The sequence below is a fragment of the Astatotilapia calliptera genome, chromosome 10 (genome assembly GCF_900246225.1).
Source record: "Astatotilapia calliptera chromosome 10, fAstCal1.2, whole genome shotgun sequence".
Taxonomy (NCBI): Eukaryota; Metazoa; Chordata; class Actinopteri; order Cichliformes; family Cichlidae; genus Astatotilapia; species Astatotilapia calliptera.
In genome coordinates, this window is record NC_039311.1 from 2181533 (window position 1) to 2201960 (window position 20428).

The 20428-nt window shown below is 39.7% G+C and overlaps 2 protein-coding genes across 2 annotated transcripts in view; both read right to left on the reverse strand.

The window, feature by feature from the left end:
• cxadr (CXADR Ig-like cell adhesion molecule) overlaps positions 1-10434 on the reverse strand; it is a 38720-nt gene extending 28286 nt beyond the window's left edge. The window contains exon 1 of the mRNA XM_026181672.1: positions 10137-10434. Coding sequence (XP_026037457.1) covers positions 10137-10188 — 52 coding nt within the window. The 5' untranslated portion in view covers positions 10189-10434. The remainder of the gene's footprint in view (positions 1-10136) is intronic.
• Positions 10435-14476: 4042 nt separating this feature from the next.
• Positions 14477-17505, reverse strand: btg3 (B-cell translocation gene 3). Its single transcript, XM_026181799.1, has 5 exons — positions 17421-17505; positions 16487-16693; positions 16254-16391; positions 15572-15764; positions 14477-15041 (listed from the first exon to the last, which is right to left on the reverse strand). Exons 2-5 carry the CDS (start codon positions 16657-16659, stop codon positions 14838-14840), a joined length of 708 nt encoding a protein of 235 aa, XP_026037584.1. The 5' UTR covers positions 16660-16693; positions 17421-17505; the 3' UTR covers positions 14477-14837.
• Between the last annotated feature and the right edge of the window lie 2923 nt (positions 17506-20428).

Below are 20428 nucleotides of genomic sequence, written 5' to 3' on the forward strand. Positions count from 1 at the left end.
CCACAATAGGCCTGTTATTTTACCACCGCACACAGAATCTGTCAGAGGTTCAAGCACACGTAGAGTCGAGCTGACATCTACCTAGCAAGCAAGCTAGAACAAGCTGCACACCACTACCTGCAGCACCCTGGGGGTCTGTCTGCCACACTGTGTACCCTCAATGAGACGTCTAGCTCAAAGTGTTATGCAAAAACAAAAAGGATATGAACCTGTAATGTGGGGAGAAAAATAGGACTAGTGCTTTCGGTCGTGGATGGTCTCTACAGGCAATTCCATTCTTTTGGAACAATAAAGCAAAAGATGCATGAAATTCAATAGAAAATTAGAAACAACTTAAAAACTCTTTATTTAACAGCGGGTAACTCTTCATGCTTGATTTATTAGTTATTTGTATTTAAATGCTACACTAGTTATGATATAAACAAATTGCATTTGTTTATATAAGATTTGCCCCCCCCTTCCCTAGAAATGATTATACAGAAATCCTTCAAGTCTCCTTCACTGCTTGCTGCGCTGTAGCGTCTTTGCTTCGGTGCAATTTATCTACAGAAAAATTTTATTCTGGACAGGTTCATTTGAGATACGAGGCACATGAAAACCCTTATTATCGTCTCAGCGAACATCTTTTTTGTCACAGAGCCCATTATTCCTCATTAGGAGCACCGGGCCTTGTTTGCACCACAAAGCTGGGCATTGAGCAGCAAAGTCATAAATGTGCTTTAAGGGTTATCCCCCTAACGGTGCGACACGGCGATGATGACCGATGGACTCGGAGCGGAGAGTATCGGCACTACTGTGACCTTGTTTTAACTAACAGGTTACATGGACAGCAAGAGGCTGTGTGCTGACAACAGGTAGACACAAAGGGCAGACAATGATATTTCAAACGGTGCAACGAGCCAAAAGACTTTCTAAAGACTCCAGGGATCATGACAGGACGTGGAAATTTAACTACTCAGGAAATGCACTTAGGCCAGATGAATAAAGATATCATTTTACTCCAAAGAAGTTTTAATGAACAGAAATATATACACGGTGTAAAAGTGAAACCACTGCCCTGCTGATTTAATTTTGGCCCAATTTTTATTTATATTTTTCTTCTAAGAGATGCACTCGCACTAAATGATTAAAGAAGACCAATTTCAGAATCAGCATACTTTATTAATCCCTAAGGACATTATGTGGGTTACAGTTGCTCCAGTACAGTAACAGACTAGACCAGGGGTCCCCAATCCCAGCCCACGAGGGCCGGTGTCCTGCAGGTTTTAGACGTGTCCTTGATCCAACACAGCTGATTTAAATGGATAAATGACCTCCTCAACATGCCTTGAAGTTCTCCAGAGGCCTGGTAATGAACTAATCATGTGATTCAGGTGTGTTGACCCAGGGTGAGATCTAAAACCTGCAGGACACCGGCCCTCAGGGACCCCTGGACTAGACTATTCAATACAATATGTTACAGATTTAATAATAATTCCTAATAAATATCAAAGATTGACAGAAGTGATTATAAATAATGATCAAGAATGTCGACAGCAACATTACTGAGTAGAAACGAGCGTGTGCAAAAAGGCTGTAACTATTCCAGTGTTTACAGTGTGTTAGATGGAGGAGTTGTACAGGGAGGTGGCCACGGGCAGGAATGACTTCCTGTGTCGTTCAGTGGAGCATTATGGGTAATCTCAGTCTCTCACTGAGCGTGCTCCTGTGATTGGCCAGCATGTCATGGAGTGGGTGGGAGGTATTGTCCAACATTGTCTTTATCTTGGACATTTTACTTTGCTATAGTTAGTGCCATGAATTGATGGTGATTCATAGTTCCAGCTAACTTGCTGTAAAAATGAGAGCATCCCACATAAGACAAAGAAACTGCACTAAAACATTTGCTAATGTTATAAGTCTGAGACAAACGTCAGCATCCACATGCTCATCTCATCTCATGGAGCTAATTAGCGCTGACATTTGAAGTATTCAGGTTTAGCCAAGCTTGGATCATTCGATTACTTGCCCTCTCTCCTATCATCCTTAGCCTTCAAACCCCTATTCTTTATTTATAACATGTATACAATTCATTGCAGTTTTTTTCTAAGAGCTTACAGGGTACGCAACGTTACAATTTACTGAGCAAAAATATTAAACATTCACCCTCAGCTTTTCAAATGAATTAGCTGAACAACATAGTCCAGCAAATCAATTATTGGACAATGAATAATAGAACTGAAGTAATGCAGCTGATGATGCCATGTCAACACTGACACGCCAAAGTGTTATAGAAGCTGGACAGAGGCTACACAAGATGACGATGATCCGTCAGTGTAATACTGACTTTATGACCAAGGGTTCAAGATAAACCTTGCCAATATATCTTCCTACAAGAATGCTTTGGCAGCAGCCCCAGAACGCAGCTTCACTCTCAACCCTGTGAAAAAGCAATGAGCTCTGAATACAAAGTGCTCTCACACCCATTAACAGGACTCTCAAACAGGCACCACTATTAATCATTTTCATTTATTCTCTAGCCGGCAATAATTTGTTCATTTAATAATTCAGATACGAAATGGAAGCTAGAAGAGAGGTAATGTGGCGAGGTAAAGGTGGGCTCAGTATTTCACACTTCTACGTAGGTGAGCGGGAGCCTGCACAGGGCTGGCATGCTAAAATATTAACGTGTGGGCTGTGAATATTCATGCGCGGCCATCCCCATCGTGAGATTGTGGAGGACACACCAGTATCCCTGGAGTGTAATCCGATTCTACGTGCCCCTGCTTCATTTCCAAGGACAAGGGGCTTTGGGTGGGGAAGGCACTCGGCTGAATAGAAAAACGGCGACTGCAACACGTTTCAGCCAATGGGAGGCAGGGAGTGGCGTTAGACTGACGGGTCACGACGAGGTTGACCTCCAGTCATTACTGTCTGTGTGAGCTGATAATGGATCAGGTTGTGCTGCCACTGTCATAGCTTTACGTAAAAGTGACAACAGATATTATCCTAATAACAGTGAACGTTTCAAGACATTTAGATGAATCTGAAATAGGAGTTTCGATCTGCTATAAAAGAGGATCCATATACAGAAGAGGGAGGCTGGATTTAGACACGCGCACGCACGCACGCACGCACGCACGCACGCACGCACACATACCCCGTGTCTGTTTTCAAAAGGTAACCAAGCAACCAGGCTCTTGTCTCGGCCTTTGGTTATAGGCTTATCAGGTAACTCCCTTCTGTGCCCGTCCCGCTCACATTTTTACAAGGTTGCTTTGTGCTTTATTCTGTTTTATGGCAGTGGCCTCACTCTTGACCCAAACAAGAGTAAAGCCACTTTTGTCTGGGTCAAGCGAGGAGTGGAGGGGGTTGAGAGAGTACCAGGGAAGGCTTCTAATACCTTTCCTGGAAGAATGACTACTCGGACTGTGCGAGACATGCAGAGTGTAGACTGCCAAATCCAAATCAACAGGTTATGTAACCAAAGCAAATAAATGACCATTGTCAGAGAGAGCTAAGGACACTGTTTTCACCTATGACAAAAACTGTTTCCCTGATGAGCTAAGAAACAAGCTATTTTCTTCTCTGCAGCATTGACACTAATGGCTTATTTCCAACTGCAACCAGCCAATCAGTGAGCCAATCTCCCTGAGCGCCATCGTTTATTTTTATTTATTTTCTAAATATTGTTTTCCTTCTTTTCCTTCCTTCAGTCATGAGAATTAAGAGTATTAAACTGTAGTTTATGCACCAAGACTTAGTATGTGCTAGCGCACCTGTCTAAAGTACAGTACACAGCATCAGCTCCTGTTCAATCCATGACTTCATTTATTCTAAATAAATAATGAAGGTATTGCTGTTCTGCTGTATGTCCAAATGTGTCCAACTCACACGGCTTATGGATGGAGCACGCTGTTACCTGGTGCTGCAGGAACAGGATAAACACACAAGACCCCGAGAAACAGCTGGCAGCCACAAACTAAACTCCAGGACACTGATAACATCATTCCTCCTCAGACTTATTCGTCTGATCTGTCACAGAGATGTAAATGGAAAACCTCACACACATGAAAGGCTTATGGTGATTTTAGAGATGTGATTTGAGCTCCACTGGGTGCTAACGGCATGCAAACTGTGTCTTCAGTATGAAACCTCCGAGCCTCACAACACTTAGCGTTTCAAATATAATTGTTATCTTATCCTGTGATTTACCCATGAGTATTTCTCATTTGTACTTAATTTTTACAAACACTTTGCATTAAATCATTTTAAGATCTCATGGCTGAAGCACAGTAGGACACGTGCTTATATTATACACAGTAGCAAACCCATGCGTACTTTAAATATGTACAAATTCGTCTTGGAGGAGATGGGGAACATACAAACATACATTCATTCAGTCCTATCATTACACCAACAGACAGAAACAGGCACAGACAACACTAAGAGATTAATGGTGATTTCTGCATAAATCCAAAATACAAACACACTTCAGAAAAACGTCTGGAGTGCCGTCTGCCAAACAAACCAATGCTGCTTACTTTGTAGTGCACACTGCAAAAAATATTTGTTTGCTACAGGGAACACATTCAATTTAAGCTTGTGCGTGTCAGGAATTAGAGACACACACTGTTGTTGTTTTGTCACTTTTGAATATGGCAATATATCAACATAATAACTGGAATTTTAACCATTTCCAGTTAAATTGTTTTAATGTGGTTCATTCTGAAAACAAAGCAGTGGGTGATACCAGAGACATGGTAACATGTATCTGTCACTTTATGCAGAAACGTCTAAAGCACTTGCTTGTACCAACACCAACTACAAAAGCCAACCTTGTACATCTTAATTAGAATCACTCCCCATGCTCGTCACCGACATCGCCTAGGTTTGGTGGACAAAGTTGCGATCAGAATGTAAAAACTGCATCTTCAGTTCGGTGGTATGCTCTCAGCATTGCACACGAGCTCAGCATAATTCTGTGCTCTGTGATTGCCAAGAAATTTCTGGACAACCTGCACAGACGCTTCCCTCGCTGCCGATTGGCTTCAGTTTCGTTTTGAACTCGTTGTCAAGCAGTTTGAGGACTTTACAACCAACAAAATCACCTTAAATTAGGCTTCAGTTTTCTCGGAACCAAACATTAATCTATTTTTTCTGTTTCAAAATGAGAACACAAGTCCAAAACATTTGTGTTACAGCTGACTGACGGTGCTGACAGAAACGTTGACAGCATGAAAAGAGTAGCCTGCATTACCAGAAGTTTCACAAAAACAAAAAATGCCCACAGTGAGCAGTAGATATCGACACCAACAACGGTAGATGCGCAAAACTCTGGGCAACACCTGCAGACTGCCAATGCAGCATGACGGAGGCCTTAAAACATGATTAACAGGCTTGCTGTCAGGCCACTTGTAACGGCAGTAACATCTAAAGTGAATCTAACATCGTGCTGTAACTAATAAACTGCCTCTCTAGTCGAAGCATCCTGCTTGTAAACAAAAAGCACAAGCCATCACCACAAATCAGAGTATTTGGTTATGCTAGCAGTAGAGCAGGGCGATATGGCCAAAAATATTTATCACGATATACATTTGAAAATTTGCAATAACGATATAACTGGTATATAATTGATGCGAGACACGACAAAATACAACTCCACAACTTTACAAGCACAAAAAAAACATCCATTTATTTTCACTTAAACAAGCAGCTGTTTTTTTATGTACATTAAAGCTTTATAAAAATTTAACAGTGCAAATGCAAATTCCTTGCTGAAAGTTTAACCAAAAGGCATTTCCAGTAGAAATGGGCTGACATATCCTGAGCATAACCATGTATATTATCCACTGAAGTTAAAAAGAGGTGCTTTGCAACATTAAACTGCAGTGTGCCAAATAGAAAAGTCAAATACGTATTTTTCGGACCATAAGGTGCACGAGATTATAAGACACATTAAGTGAAACAAAGCAGTCAGATAAATCAAACTTTATTCAACTCATTCTTCTTGCTTCCTCCACTTCTGTACCATTGATTCATTAATGTTGAATTCTCTGGCAGCGGCTCTATTCCCATGTTGTTGCAGTATATTAATGACTAACCTCGTATTGTGGATGGATTATCTCAGTTGTTCTCCTGACTGAAGTTTGGTCCGTTTACAGCATCCTGCCATGCGATTGCATTTGTCTCTAACCATCGGGAACCTTCATGTTAACTTTTATCGAGTGGAAAATTGTTAGCGTTCATCCTCCAGCTTCACTGTTTATGTTATGCTAACATAGCTGTGTTGCTAGCGATCACGTAGCACATCATTATATACCAGCTAGCCCAACTTCAGTAACCCTACAAACGTCACTGCTGTTTAGTTTCCTGTCTTCATTTATGTTGGAAGTGATAGCAGAGCTGTACGTTTGAATTTGTTTCAGAAATCTCTCCGTCAGAACATGCAATATCATGCTTAGGTAACTAGCGAAACTAGCGAGCTAACTTCCGCTAACTCCCTGCTAACTTCTAACTCCGTTAAATGTAATAAATTCTGTTTTCATGGATGCCTGGATGTTAAACTTCATAGTTTCACCTGGTAAAGCAGCAATGCTGATCGTTTTATTAAAGATGAAAGAATTTAGACAGTTTTTAACTCTCAGTGATGCTGCAGTGTTCGTTTGACTTTGAGACCTGAAGGAGACGGCGTTTAGGACCCAGATTACTCCCAGATTTACGAGCACCTTAGTCCGACAAATACAGCAATAACGATGGCCTGCTTGCATATTGTACAAAAAAAAGTGCTTTGTTGTGTATCTGATGGACAAACACCAAACCAGTTCCACATCACTGAAGTTGCACCATTTTTACAAACCAATTCTATTTCATCCGTTTCACTCAACGATCCACTTTCTCCCTTCTCATTCTCCGTTGCTTTTTCGGCCATGTGTGTATGAAAACAAAGGCACTGCGCATTTACCCATATTCTATCGCGATGTTTTATTTTCTTATCGTTGCCTAACATTGTACCGGTATTACCGTGAACAGTATAATATGGCCCAGCCATAGCTAGCAGTCCAGCAGGATTAGTGCATTCGCTGTCCGCTTGCAGTCCAGGTGATGGAGTGTTTCCCTGCAGAGAGCGCTGCTGTCAGATGGAGGCAGTGTAGAAAGTATGTGGTCTAAGTGGTCTGTGGTTACTCTTGCTTGTACTGTTGTCGGTCTGTCAGTCAGCCACAGAGAACAGCAAAGTTAAAACAAAAAGCTGAAAGTGAAAGCGAGTATTAAAAACAATGAAAACTGTCCACTGCAGCCACTGTCTGTGCTCTCCATGTTGTATTTTAATGATCTTCGATTTTTATTTTTCCCCCCACGACTCCCAGCAAATACTCCCTTTTCGTATTCTGGCCCACTTCTCAACCAATCAGCATTTGGCAGATGCATACATCACACGCTTCCAGCGAATCCTTGGAGGACTCCGTGTGAGCACATCCCATCCAAACGGAAACATGCAAGCACACGGACAATTTGCAGGACCATAAAATTACACTTCAGTTAGCAAGCAGCTAAATTAAAGTTAAAACTGAAAGTACTAGAACAGCGAATTAAAGAAAACGAAGGAGGGTAACAGACGTAACAACAGCAGAACAGACAAACTGGTCAATCTGACATTATGACGCCATCACTTTTATTGCCATTGACTTTTTGTTTGTTTTTTTAAATTTTGGTTTAGAAGGTAGAAAACATGAATTAATATGAACTCTTGCATCCAACTATCAAATGTACCAGATTCAGTTTCATTGGCAGACCCTGAGATGTTGACCAAGAAACAATGACATAATCATGTTTGGGAGTATAAACGCTGACAACACTATAAACAAATATTACAGCACAGCTACTATCCCAGTTTATGACAGCATATATATTCAACCATTTAGGTAATAAGCACCAGCCTGGTTTTAAATGACAGGTTCTCTGCTATGTTAATACACAACATTAAAATGATTTAAATAGTATTACATTCAAATTTGACACCATCATTTTTACTGGAAATGTGTATTGGTTCCAAATACTGACCGTTTCCTCATTATATAATATATATGTATAATCCTACAATCATCTGAGCCAAGTTCAAAGTGTCATTTTCATTTATTTGATCTGATTTCTTTTCCCCATAGATTTATCTAGAATTTATCTAGAAAAGATGTATTCTTTTTCATTCAAGAGCACTACCACAACCCTAATATTTATCTGATTTATTTATGATCATATTGTGTATATAGCTCACATATACACCTTGAAAAATAGAAAAACATGTCCACATTTAATGCCATTATAAAATCTGATACCAAAGTTTGGATTCTTCTTATTCCCTGATGATAAATGGTACAATTTAAATGACTTAGACTTCCTATTACAAACGCATTACTTTTGTCAACCCTTTATAGCTCACGAAGAGCCACATATAAATAGGACAGAGAAAATGGAGCAGAAAGACCCCACTTGTTATTTTTGCCATTAAAGTGAGGTGAGCACATTTATGGTGGATTTCTAAGCCAATCAAAGAATGTTTTGAGCCCACCGGATACTGTTCTTGTCTGATGAAGTGGAACAGCGACCCCATAACGAGACTATGGTGCCATTAAGATGTTAATGAGCCAAACTGGTGTAGACACGAGACTGAATGATGAGACAAAAGGCTAAACAGCACACTATGCAAACCTTAATATTACACTGTGACTCTCACAGCTTTTATACGGAGAGAGAGACTAGGAAATCCTAAATAAAGGATTGCTTTATTACAATTTAATTCTCTCACTAACAAGCCAACTGGATTGCAATGCCTTGACCAAGACTCTGTGGCTTCCCATCAAAAGATCAGAAATGTTTTCACTAAGTACCACAGCATATTGAACTCAAGTTTCACATTATTGTTTAGAGTAGGTGGAGCCACTTGTTAGTTTCAGTGTAAATTCCAGCACACTAAACAGCTATACCCACACCATGAGCCTAAATAACACGGAAACTCGTTCTAATGCAGATATGAGATGAATTCTCATGAATTCTCGTGTATCATTTGGTTTCGTTTTGATGGTAACAACTAGCAACCCAAATAACATCACAAAATGTTTTAGAAATGAAATCATGCACAGCCAGATACATTATTTCAAATGCACAAAGCCTTAAGAGGAAACAGCCCAAGCTGGTTAAAATGTAACAAGGTGAAGAAAAACTGGAGTCCACTGTTGACCACTGACACTAATCAGAGGTTTCACACACACTGTCAACAGAACAACATAAACCCTTTGAGCTGAGGGTCACTAGGACTAAACGGCCAACAAAGCAGAGTCCTGGCAGTGAGGCGTTAAAAACCATAAATAAATGATACCGACGTGAAGGAAGCCGTCACAGCAGCAGCAAACATGCGCTCAAGTTGGCGTGATACCGGATTTGGGGCTGGGGGGTAAGGGCAGATGGCAGACGGGGGGGCACTTTGAAGTCCTGCAGCCACAGGTTTAAAAGCGGATCAAGCTATTGTGTTAGCCACGCGACGATAACCCACAAGAAATGGACGCACGGAGGGAAATACACTGATTTTTGGCACCGGGGAAATGTCCTTTTTTTCATATAAAATAATCCCCCCGCTCGTTAACGGGAGCATTTAAAATCCCAGTTCAGCACATTTTTTTAAAGAGCATTCAGCTCAGGTACAAAACACAGCCACTGGGTAAAAGTGTGAACTAAACCACTGTCTCTTACTGGTCACTGAGATGAGATATGACCACAAACGACTGAAATGCTGTTCGTCAGAAAACAGACATGTTTTTCACAGTTACTTCAGTTTGATTACTTAACTGTTTCACTTTAAACCTGCTTTCGCAGTTCGTTTGTTCTGCTTGTAACACAACTAAACTGACCTTGGGTCACAGCTAGCTCTGTTGGGAAGTGCTTTGTGTTTAACCGCTAAAGTTACAGCTTCGTCATCAAGTCGAACCACTGAAAAACACGACTTTTAAAAATCATGCGCCTTTCAACTCGTCGAAAAAACACGAGTTTCGGTGTCCACGTCAACGGCTAGCGTTGTTGTACACGTCTGACCGCTCCGAGCCCGGTTCACAGAAATATTCATTAGAGTCAAAGTAGCTCAGCTTCAGCTCAGTCGACAAACTTACCTGCGAAGAGGCTCAACAGTGAGACACACAACCGGGCCGCTGAAAGCTCCATTCCTGCTCAACTATTCCGCCGCTTGTTCAGTGAAACTTGGTGAAGAACTTGTGCTGAATTTGAAGTGAGACTCGGCAGCTCAGCCCCGACACAGCATCCAAACTCCACACCGCCTGCTCCTTGTCCTCCACTCTGTGCAGGTGCACAGCGAAGCGCGCCGCACTGCGTCACGTGACCGCCGCTTGGCCTATCCATCCCACGACCAGCGACGCCCCCTGCCGGTGCCCATGCTACGGTTCGCTCAACCTGCCCGTGTCTTCTTATCCGCTGGATCTTTGAAGAATGATTTACGGTACAACGGCACTACTCTGTGTGTGTCCCAGCCAGAGGCCCTCACGGACCTTTCCTTCAATGGTTCTCTAAAGATTCCGCTTCAGTCAATCAGGGAACTTTTCTTCACGGAAGTTTATTTTGTGAAACCACAAGACGATGTGCTGGAAGAGAACTGACATATAAAATATTGGATACAGAGTCCAACAATTGACAATCGTACAACATTACTTTAGTTAAAAATAAAAATAAACGAAATAAATAAATCACAAGACTACTTAAGTAACAGTACAAGAAATTTAGCCTCAAGACATACTCAAGTAAGGATGATGGCAGTGAATTCTTGATTGTATTGTTCAGCTGAAAATTATTTTAATTACTTATATTGAGCTGGGCAGTTGTATGTAGAATATAATCTTTAATAATCTGCAAAATAAGTAAGCAACTAAAGCTGTTAATAAATGATCGGGAAATGTAGTAGAGCAGAAGTACGATGACACATTTTGTACTGTAAAACATTTGAGTAACAGTTCTCAGCTACATTCCACAACTTGACTCCCTGCCATCCAGCTGGAATGACCGTGATTATATTTATATAGCATCAGGTAAACTGTTGCCTCAAGGTGCTTTATGTTGAAACCAACAATCAGATGATCATGATGAGCAAGCACTTGGTGAAAGTGGGGAGGAAAAACTCCCTTTGAACAGGGGCAGCCGTCCGCCGTGACCAATTTGGGATGAAAGGGAAGAGAAGAAGGAGAGGAGGCAAAAGACACACTATAAGAGACAACCAGACAAAACTTGAGCAAAAGCCTCACATGTGTGAGGAATACACAAACTGGGAAATATATTTGTGACCACAGTTAAAAAATAAGTTAAACACAGCAAACGTGTAGCAAATTGATTGAATAAGAAAAAGCAAATATGTTAATAAGATCCAAACTAATCTGAAATCAAAAGAAATACCACATGTCATGAACCACTGTCATTTCTTTACACTGCACTGCAGCAGCTTTGAAACAAGTGCACAAATAAATAGAAAATACAGTATGTAAGCTAACAAGAGAGTTTCTGAAAAGCTTGAAAGTCAATGTTTGACAACCTTTATTTTTCAACACAGACTTAACTCTCCCAGACAAGCTTTCCTGTAACTTCTTTAAGTAGTGTTCAGAAATAGTTCTCCAGGCTTTGATCTCTACCGTGTTTTACAGATTTCTGTAGACTCACTGTTGTACTTCTCTCCTGAGCTTCAAACATATTAAACACAGTTTAAACTAAAATTTCAAGTGTGGATTAATCTCCCCATAACATCGTCGTCGCCACTGATTTTTAGTCCAGGTCTTGTGTGATTTTGCATATCTCACGTGGCTGGTAGTAATAGAGTTCCTAAAGATACAATTTTAAATTGTTTGTTAACCTTCCTCTGAAAATGGTCAGGCACAACGACTGGACTGAAAATAAGCGAAAAAATAGCCAATGTCCAAAGTAAACTTTGAAAGACCTCCAGGGAATCTGGAACAGTATTGCTCAAGATCACTTTAAAAAGAGACACAGTACTGTACAATTTCAATTAAAAATTATAACATGAAACAGTGGGGCAGTGGTTAGCACTGTCACCTCACAGGAAGCGGGTTCCTGCTTCCTGTTCTCCTTGTGCCTGCACTGGTTGTGTCTGGATGCTCCAGCTTCCTCACACAGTTCAAATCATGCACATTAGGTTAGCTTGTCGTTCTAATTTGGCCATGACTGTGAATGGTGATCTTTCTGTGTTAGGCCTGTGACAGACTGGGAACCTGTGCCAGATAGGACAGAGGTGCACACCGAAGTAGATCAGTGTGTGTTAAGAGTTGCTGTTTGTTTACTGACCTCCTCCCCACCACAGCTTCAGATGTTTCCAGGTGGCAGAAATAAACAGCTGAAATACACGTAGGGTTTTTTGTTTTTATATTTAGAATTATTGCTAAATTATTCAGGTCTTCTTTGTCAGAAGTTATTAGGTATTTGTTCTGAAACACGGGATCGGTTTCTGTGGGCTTTACATTGAGTTTTACTAAGTTTTCAGAAGACTCCTTCTTCTTCCCCTTAAGGTCTTCGGGTACTCTGTAATAATGATAACTGGTGCAGGAGGAGGGCTAAAAGGAGCCCTGTTGTATTGTGGCAGCCCTGGAGTCCTCCTACAGGTTGGGCTTCTGAGCTCTGATGTTCTACATATTCTTACAGAAAGCAGTTTTGATGTGAGGTTTTACAGCAGAGGAAGGTGACGTTACATCAGTGGGTCTCTCTGGAAAGGCTGTTGGCTTTGTAATTAATTTTCATTGTAAAAATGTATCACACTCTTGTGTTTTAAATGTACTAAATTAGAGAAAAAATTAATAAATGTGTTAATCGATATTTGCACATCAAACATGAAGAACCAATATTCTGTCCAACCATCAGCACTTACAGCTGCAAGTCTTTTGGAGTGAGTCTCTCCCAGCTTTGCACATCGATCAGTGATGTGTTACTTTGTGTTGGTCATTGTCATGGTCCCTGGATCGTGGTTTTGAGTTTTTGGGTTTGGTTCATTAGTTGTCTTTGCTGCCGTTGATATTCACTTACTCTTCTTACTATTTGTAGTGTTGTTGCTTTAGTTTAGTTCATTGTATTTAGAAGTCCCGTATGATGAGTCTTCAGTTCTTGATAGTGATGGCTCTGAAGGTTATTTAGGTCCTTTGTTTTTCTGTTCCCTCTTCAATCCAATTTTATTCATAAAGCACTTTAAAATCCCCAGCACAGGACCAAAGTGCTGTACAGAAAATAAGTTAAAAAGAATAACACAAAACAGCAAAAATAAATAAATAAAACACAAAATACATAAAAATTAAAACAGCCCTATATTAAAAAACCCCCCAAAACAACCCAAAACAAGATAAAACAGCATAGAATCAACTAAAATAAAAACCCTCTGCCTCTGTTCTGTCATTGTCACGTCATCCATGTAGTTTTGTCTCCTCGCTCTGTTCCTTTATCTTTTTTGCACTGAACTATCAGCATTAAAAGCTTATTTTCAGTTTCACATCTGTCCTGACATTGAATCTTCTAAAATTAAATAAGTGCACAGCAGAATATGACAATTATTAATTATATATAGAAATTGACTGTAGAGCTAATGGCAGGTTATCAGCCAGAGTGCCTGCAGTTTTAAGTAACTTCATCATTAGGAAACTATAAACATAACTAACATGCAATGACTTGTGGAAACATCTTTTTCTTTTCAGGCCAGAGGAACTATCCCTGTGTGTGACCGTCACCCTGGCTGTGCCAGTAAAAACAATTAAACCTGTACCACAAAGGTGTGTTTACCAAAATATTTACCCTGATATGATTACTATTACATCACATCCTCTGAAAAATGTTTATCTAGTTTACACATTTGCCTATTAAGTAAAAGATCACAGGTTTGATCCCCTGCAGAGACAAATATCTTGATTTTTTTGCAGGCAGCCTGTGTGAAAAATCCACCAAATCAAGCAAGGAGAGGGCCCACTGTGGAATCCCCTTGCAAATAAGAGAGCAGCTGTCAAACTGTGCTGTGCAATGTTTCAGTCTGCCGCTGGTGTAGGAGCCCCATCCAGCAGGTTAGCTGATGCTCAAAAGATTTCGTCACATCCCCCACATCTGTGACCATTTTAATATGTATGTCTCAGGTCTGTTATTGAATGTGACTGAAGAGTCACGCAACATTTAGTTGAGATCAGTTAGGAACTGAGCAACAGCTCTTTGCCCGAAAAGCCAGAATTTCTGTCCTGATATTGGACCTCATACACACAACACCAGGGCGAGACACTGTGTGTGCGGGTTTGAGTATTTTCTAGTTGACACCAAAACATACAGAGGGAACAATAATAATAATTTTTTTAAAAATCAATAGAGTTAAAAGAAAGTGTGATATTTGCACTGATTGGTAGCAAGTTGATAGGTGGCAACACAAAGACAAACAGAAGGTAACACAGTATAGGGGAGAAAATCAAAGTGTGTGTTGTGATGCTAGAAGTATTTAATAAAACTCCATAAATTTAAGCCTTTACTTCTGACACAACTCTTCACTATGAATAAATAAAACACTTTATCACAAAGGACAGTCAGTGGCAAACATAAACATTTCCCTTAGTAAAAATACAGTACTTCAAGACTATACGTGTAGTATTCCAATATCAATATCTAATTTAATACAAGTGATTTCCTCCAACTATAACAAATAGTCTAAAGTGCAAAACAGACTTTGTCAAAAAAACATTTATAAAAAGTTCATGTTTAAAAAGAAACAACAACAAATGGTCAGTCATATTAAAGTTGCCTTCAGGTTTAATGTCCAGTGTGAACAATAAGCACCATGATTCCTAACTGTAACAATGTGCCAGATTTTTGTGTGTTTCCCAATATCCAGGCCCTCTCCTGTACACAGGAGGGACCCACAGGTTGTTCCTCAAACTGTGTGGGGCTCTATTCCGAGGCCTGTAGCTGTAGTGGGGCTGTGGAGGGATATGACCTTTTCCTGGTACCATCTTTTTGGGATGCCATATAGGAGCACATGGATTCATTTTCTTAAACGAATAAAAAGAGGAAAAATAAATAAGTTACATATATATAAGCTGCCAATTATAGTGGACAAACCAAAAAACAGTCATAATACTGTAGCTAGATCAAGCTTGACCAAGTCAAGTAGGTACTAGTGTAAGAGGACTATTAGTTGACCAAGTTTTCATTGTTGAAATGGTTATCATTTATCATTATCACCTGGCTCCTTCACTCAGTTGATCAAGTATAATTTTGATCATTTATGGGCTGAAGCTGAACCCAAGAAGCATAGGTGCAAATTTGGCATGCAAACATACACCATCATTCACCAACTTCATGCATGAAATATTCTTTAAAACAATTCATCCAGGCCTTGGCTAACCATTTAGCCAGAGTGCTTACTGCAGTGTCTCCTGTTCAGAATCATTAGCCTGTGTTATCAGGAGTCTTGCTTTGTGTGTGCACTCAAATATTCATTGACAGCAGCAAAATGTTTCCTCTCATAAAAGACAGAATATATGTGAATGTAGGCAGCCCTCATTTCATGACAGAATACCTGGGAAGCAGAGCATCTGCTGGGGATAGTGAGGGGAGAAGTGCGGGCACTCTCCTCATCTGAAGAGGAACCAGAGTGGTAGTCTGATGTCACCCTCTCCAGTGCACTGGTCACCTTCTTTGAAACATCTTTGCCATCCTCATCGTCACTTGAGAAAGTGGCAACCGAGAAGCAAGGATTTTGCTCACCATACCTAATAATTAGGAGAGACATCAATAATTATTACCTTTAATTAAACACTTAGTAGGAAATTTGTTTAAGAACGGTTTTCTTTAGAAGAGTTTAGGGAAAGCATATTACAAAACAAGAAGCGCCGTCTTTGTTCATAAGCATCTAATAACGATAAATGCAGGTAAAAGATTTTTTTTTAAATTAAACAAAGCCACCAGTTTATATCCAAGTTTCAACAAAATGTTTAACTGCTGTTTCATAAAGATAGTGTTTTCTTGTTGCCAGTAGTCTCGTTTGAAATCACAGGAAAGCCTTGGGGTTAATGAAACTGTATTTACAGCCTCTTTCACCACTGCGCATGAAGCATGTGAGGAAGATTAACGTGAATGGGTCATCTCACATTAAAAACCAGTTTGCCTTAATTATTGAGTGATACCAGGTTTAGATTAATGAGAAAGCAATCAACCGAAGCACATTTAAGCGTACAAGATTTACAAACTCTTAATCTCACCTGCAACAAACCTCCCCAGGGTCCGCCCACAATGTGAGTTCACGAGGAAGTCCCAGGTCACTGTACTGGATACCACTCTCACGACAGGCCCGAAGGAGCTCTGGATCCTGCTTGTGAAATCTGTTCACTCGGATGCACCTTCAAAGCACACACACAACATAAACTGCCTTCAGCTTAAACGTGCCACCAGAACAATCCGAATTTTACTCATTTGCATCCCAGAGCAGCCCCACCTGTATGCTTGTCCCTTGCTGGGGTTTTCAGGATACCAGTGCCCCTTAAACTTCTCCTGCAGTGCCACAGCCAGCCTCTCAACAAACAGCTCGACCATCTCCGCTTCCAACTTCTCCCCCTTTTTCACAAGCCTCTTCAGAAAGAACACCACAGCTGCAATCTCTCTCCTCATATTTTACAAGTGTTTCATCACGTATGGACAGCTTCTGTAATGAAAGGCATGTGACAGATCATGTAAAACAAAATAGATATACAGGTGTAGATCCTACCTACAAAATGTTTTCTGATGCCCAAATTGGAAAAAACTAATTCCACTTTACAGTCTATCACTGCACTATTTTAGGTGGTTTGACCGTTTTAACTATTCTGTATATCCAATGCCAAAACTCCCTCGGTATCAACAATACGCCTGTGTTCACGTGGCAACACCTGCTGTTGTAGGAAACATCTTTAGTTTAAAATGTGGACATCCTTTTGTTTATGCCCTGCTGCCTTCGGTTAACGGTTCGAACCAGAGAAAGGCGGGCTGAGACGCACAGGTTCCATTTAGCCACGCACTTGCCTCGTTCCATAACACGAGCTACTGCTCTAAATGCGCTATTTACGGAAACGGAACACGATAAGGCCCAAGTAGCGTTTAAGTTAACTTCAGCTGAGGTTTAAGTTATCGTTATGATAACTATATTCCCACTGGTAATTACAGCCTGTTAATAAAAGCGTAAGGATATTATTCCTTCAAGACGTTGTGGACCTGTTAGCATTAGCAACACTGCTAACGTGGTCATGCTGCTAACAACAGCATTATAAATTTGGCGATGAAATCTACAAACTCAAAAAATATATTTGTATCCTACAAAAAATATATTTGTATCCTAAAAACGCTTATATTAATAGGTTCGAATATAGACTAAATATGTAAAACGTTTCACTAACCTCTCCTTGTGGTCTACACCGACATGCGGACTAAAACGGATGCTTAACAGGAGGAAGCAACAGAAGAACCCGTCAGTTTTTGTTATTAACTCCGCCCTTTACAACCCAATCCCCGCCCACGGATAATTTTTATTGGTTCCATCCAACTCAATATAGCGCGTTCATTGGTCGAGTGTATGCCCGTCTTACATAATGAGTCATTCACGTGATTGTTATGACTCATGGTGAGGTATGTGTTTGTTGCTTATTATTACTGTGGTTACATCCTCTGATGTAATTTCATCTTAACACTGAAGAAAGAGAAAGTAGTTCTTCGTGTGGCTCAGAAGCAAAAGATTAATTTATAGTTTAACTGCGGGTTGCCATGGGAAGCTATTAAAGTTAGTAAAAGCTGCAGTTTATGATACACCAACTATGTATGATACAACGTGTGATAATGAGTAACAATAACAATTTGATAGTTTTTATTTTTAAAGACTTTAAAAGTTTAAAGTTCTGGGGTTTGTTTGTTTGTAAATTTACTTTTTAACACAACGCTGAGTCAGGGATTGTCGCATCCATTTCCTGGAAATAACCCTTTTTAGCGGCATTGCTTGACGTAATACGCCCATTCGCCCACTTGAGTGCGCTAGACCTCTACAGAACCCCAGACTGGAACCAGCACTTTGTCTCACGTTGTCTATGCATTCATCAGCTTCAAATCCAAAGGTGCTTTTGGTGGCATGGCTGTTTATGAAAATTAGATTCCCAGAATGTTATAAAATAACACAAAATAAAATAAATGAACATTTCACTTCAATATTCTCAAACTGTACATCGCATGCAGACGTGTGCACGCCCATGTTATTAACTGTCCTCCAGCATGTTCATATATACAGGACAGCCACATTTGCCCTGACTGCTTCACACAGGAGTATTTATAATTTTTGCTCAGCTCACTAAAATTTGAAATAAGACAACTGAATTGGTTATGTAAAATAAAATAAAATGTTGCACAGTAAGAAGTTATTCTTGTGGGTTTTGTGATGCATTGTGTTTTAAAAATGGCATAAAGATTTCTGCTATTAGTATGACTTATTAACATCTGATCTGTATTTGTAATTTCATTTAGTTGCTTATCCTGGTAACAAATAAAAATAGTCTTGATGATTGAAAAAGCTGCTGTCTGAATCAATATCACCTAGAATGTCTTGTGGTCACTGTTCAGTGGGAACAATGGTTTCCAGTTCTCTCAATGCATTTATATCCTATATTCCTGTATACAAGATGCATTTTCAATATAGATATTTCCAATGTGACAAGTTATTGTTAAACCATGTATTAAATATACTCAGGAAGCAGCTGCACAACCATATGACTGAGCGAAGGGACTACACAAGTGTTACTTCTTCCCACGACTTTTTGAGCACCTGTTGTACTACGGGACACTATTTTCCTTCCTGTATAAATCTGTATGCATATGCTCAAAATAAACGATCTAGTGAAATAAATGAAAAAAGAAGTTAGCATTCCTTATTTGACTGAATCATTTACATTTTAAGTAACGGAGGAAATCCATCTTCATCTCTCACTCAATGCCATTAAGAGCTTATGTGTATATATTAGTCTCTAGCCATCATTAACCCAGCCGTAACTTTTCTTTGTCCATGCTGCAGTGGCTACAATGAAGAAAACAATACCATGTTCTAGCATGTAATAAAAATAGTTTTTATTTTATTTTGCAAAAACAAAATATACAAATGGTCACTTAAGCACAAACCACTTAATCTGTGTAAGATCCATAAAATGCACACAATAAATAAAAGAGAAAAATCACAAAAATACCACAAATGCAGAGATTTTCAAAATCAGAGAACAAATCAACAGTCCAGTCTAAATAAAGAGAGTGGAAGTATTTCAGGTATGGTAACAGTAGAAGATCATAAAACCACCAAAAAAAAAGAACAAGAGATCAAAATCAGGCAGCTAGAGTTTCCTGCTGAGCAGGGGCACGAGCCCAGGCATGTTTCTGTAGCACGCAAAAACACAGCATTCACAAGCAAAACACACATAACAAAAACCCCAAAAACCAAAGACTTAAGGACTGAGCTTTAGGACCAGGAATCTAAATATTCACTCTTTCAAGCACTGAACACAGGTATCCAACTAAAACCAAGACTACAATTTAAAATGGAGATAAAGTCTTTTAAACCCCAAAATGGGCTAAAAACATTTAATCTCTTACAAAGAGAACGCACAACACTTACAATGCTGAGTTTTTCTAAACATCACTCTAACCTTGTCCTTTCCCAGCTTATTATATTTTGAGTAGCTCTGTGAGCCCTGAAACACCTATAATCAATATATATTTCATATTTATAAGGCTTCTCATTTATTTGTCTCCTTCTTTGCATAGGGTCCTGAAGAACATACTAAATCAAAAACTGTCTCTACATCTCTCGTTGACTTGTTTAGGGACCTGCAGAGACACAGGGTACAGCAGACTATCCCATATGTGTTGCTATGACATCAACTTAGCTCTTTAACACATGAGAGGGCAAGCCAACGTAACAGTGAAGATAAATAAGAACACATACGCTGAATACACACAGGAACGAATTGTTTCAAAAGCTGTTCAAAAATCAAACGTTTGTAATTCACACACAAAACAGAACAAATAGAAACTTTGGTTTGGCAGCCTGTTCACTTCCATTCAGTGCATAGCCTCTCATACACAATGGTTAAAAAACAAAAAACACAGCTTTGTATTATACAGTGAGCAAATCCTGTCAGCAAGAATAGTTCCAATAAACCCAGAAGCTGAATTAAATCAAAAGTTTTCACTTTTAGGATTTCAGATACTCTGATTTGTCTTTTACAAACTGATGCTCTTGGTGTCATCGTGCACATTTCCAGATGAGAAATGACCCGTAGCCATTTTTCATAATGTCTTATTTGGAATAAGTGTGGCAAGCAGACACATATAAGTACTTGCCACTGCTTGTAGTGACACGTATAACTATTTGAAA

Bases quoted from the DNA above. Each gene is read 5' to 3' on its own strand.
- btg3 (XM_026181799.1), bottom strand. From the start codon at position 16,659: ATGAGGAGAGAGATTGCAGCTGTGGTGTTCTTTCTGAAGAGGCTTGTG. The intron at 16,392-16,486 runs GTGGGGCTGCTC...TGTGCTTTGAAG, and splicing joins AGCAAGGGACAAGCATACAG to GTGCATCCGAGTGAACAGAT. The intron at 15,765-16,253 runs GTGAGATTAAGA...CCTAATTATTAG, and splicing joins CCTGGGGAGGTTTGTTGCAG to GTATGGTGAGCAAAATCCTT.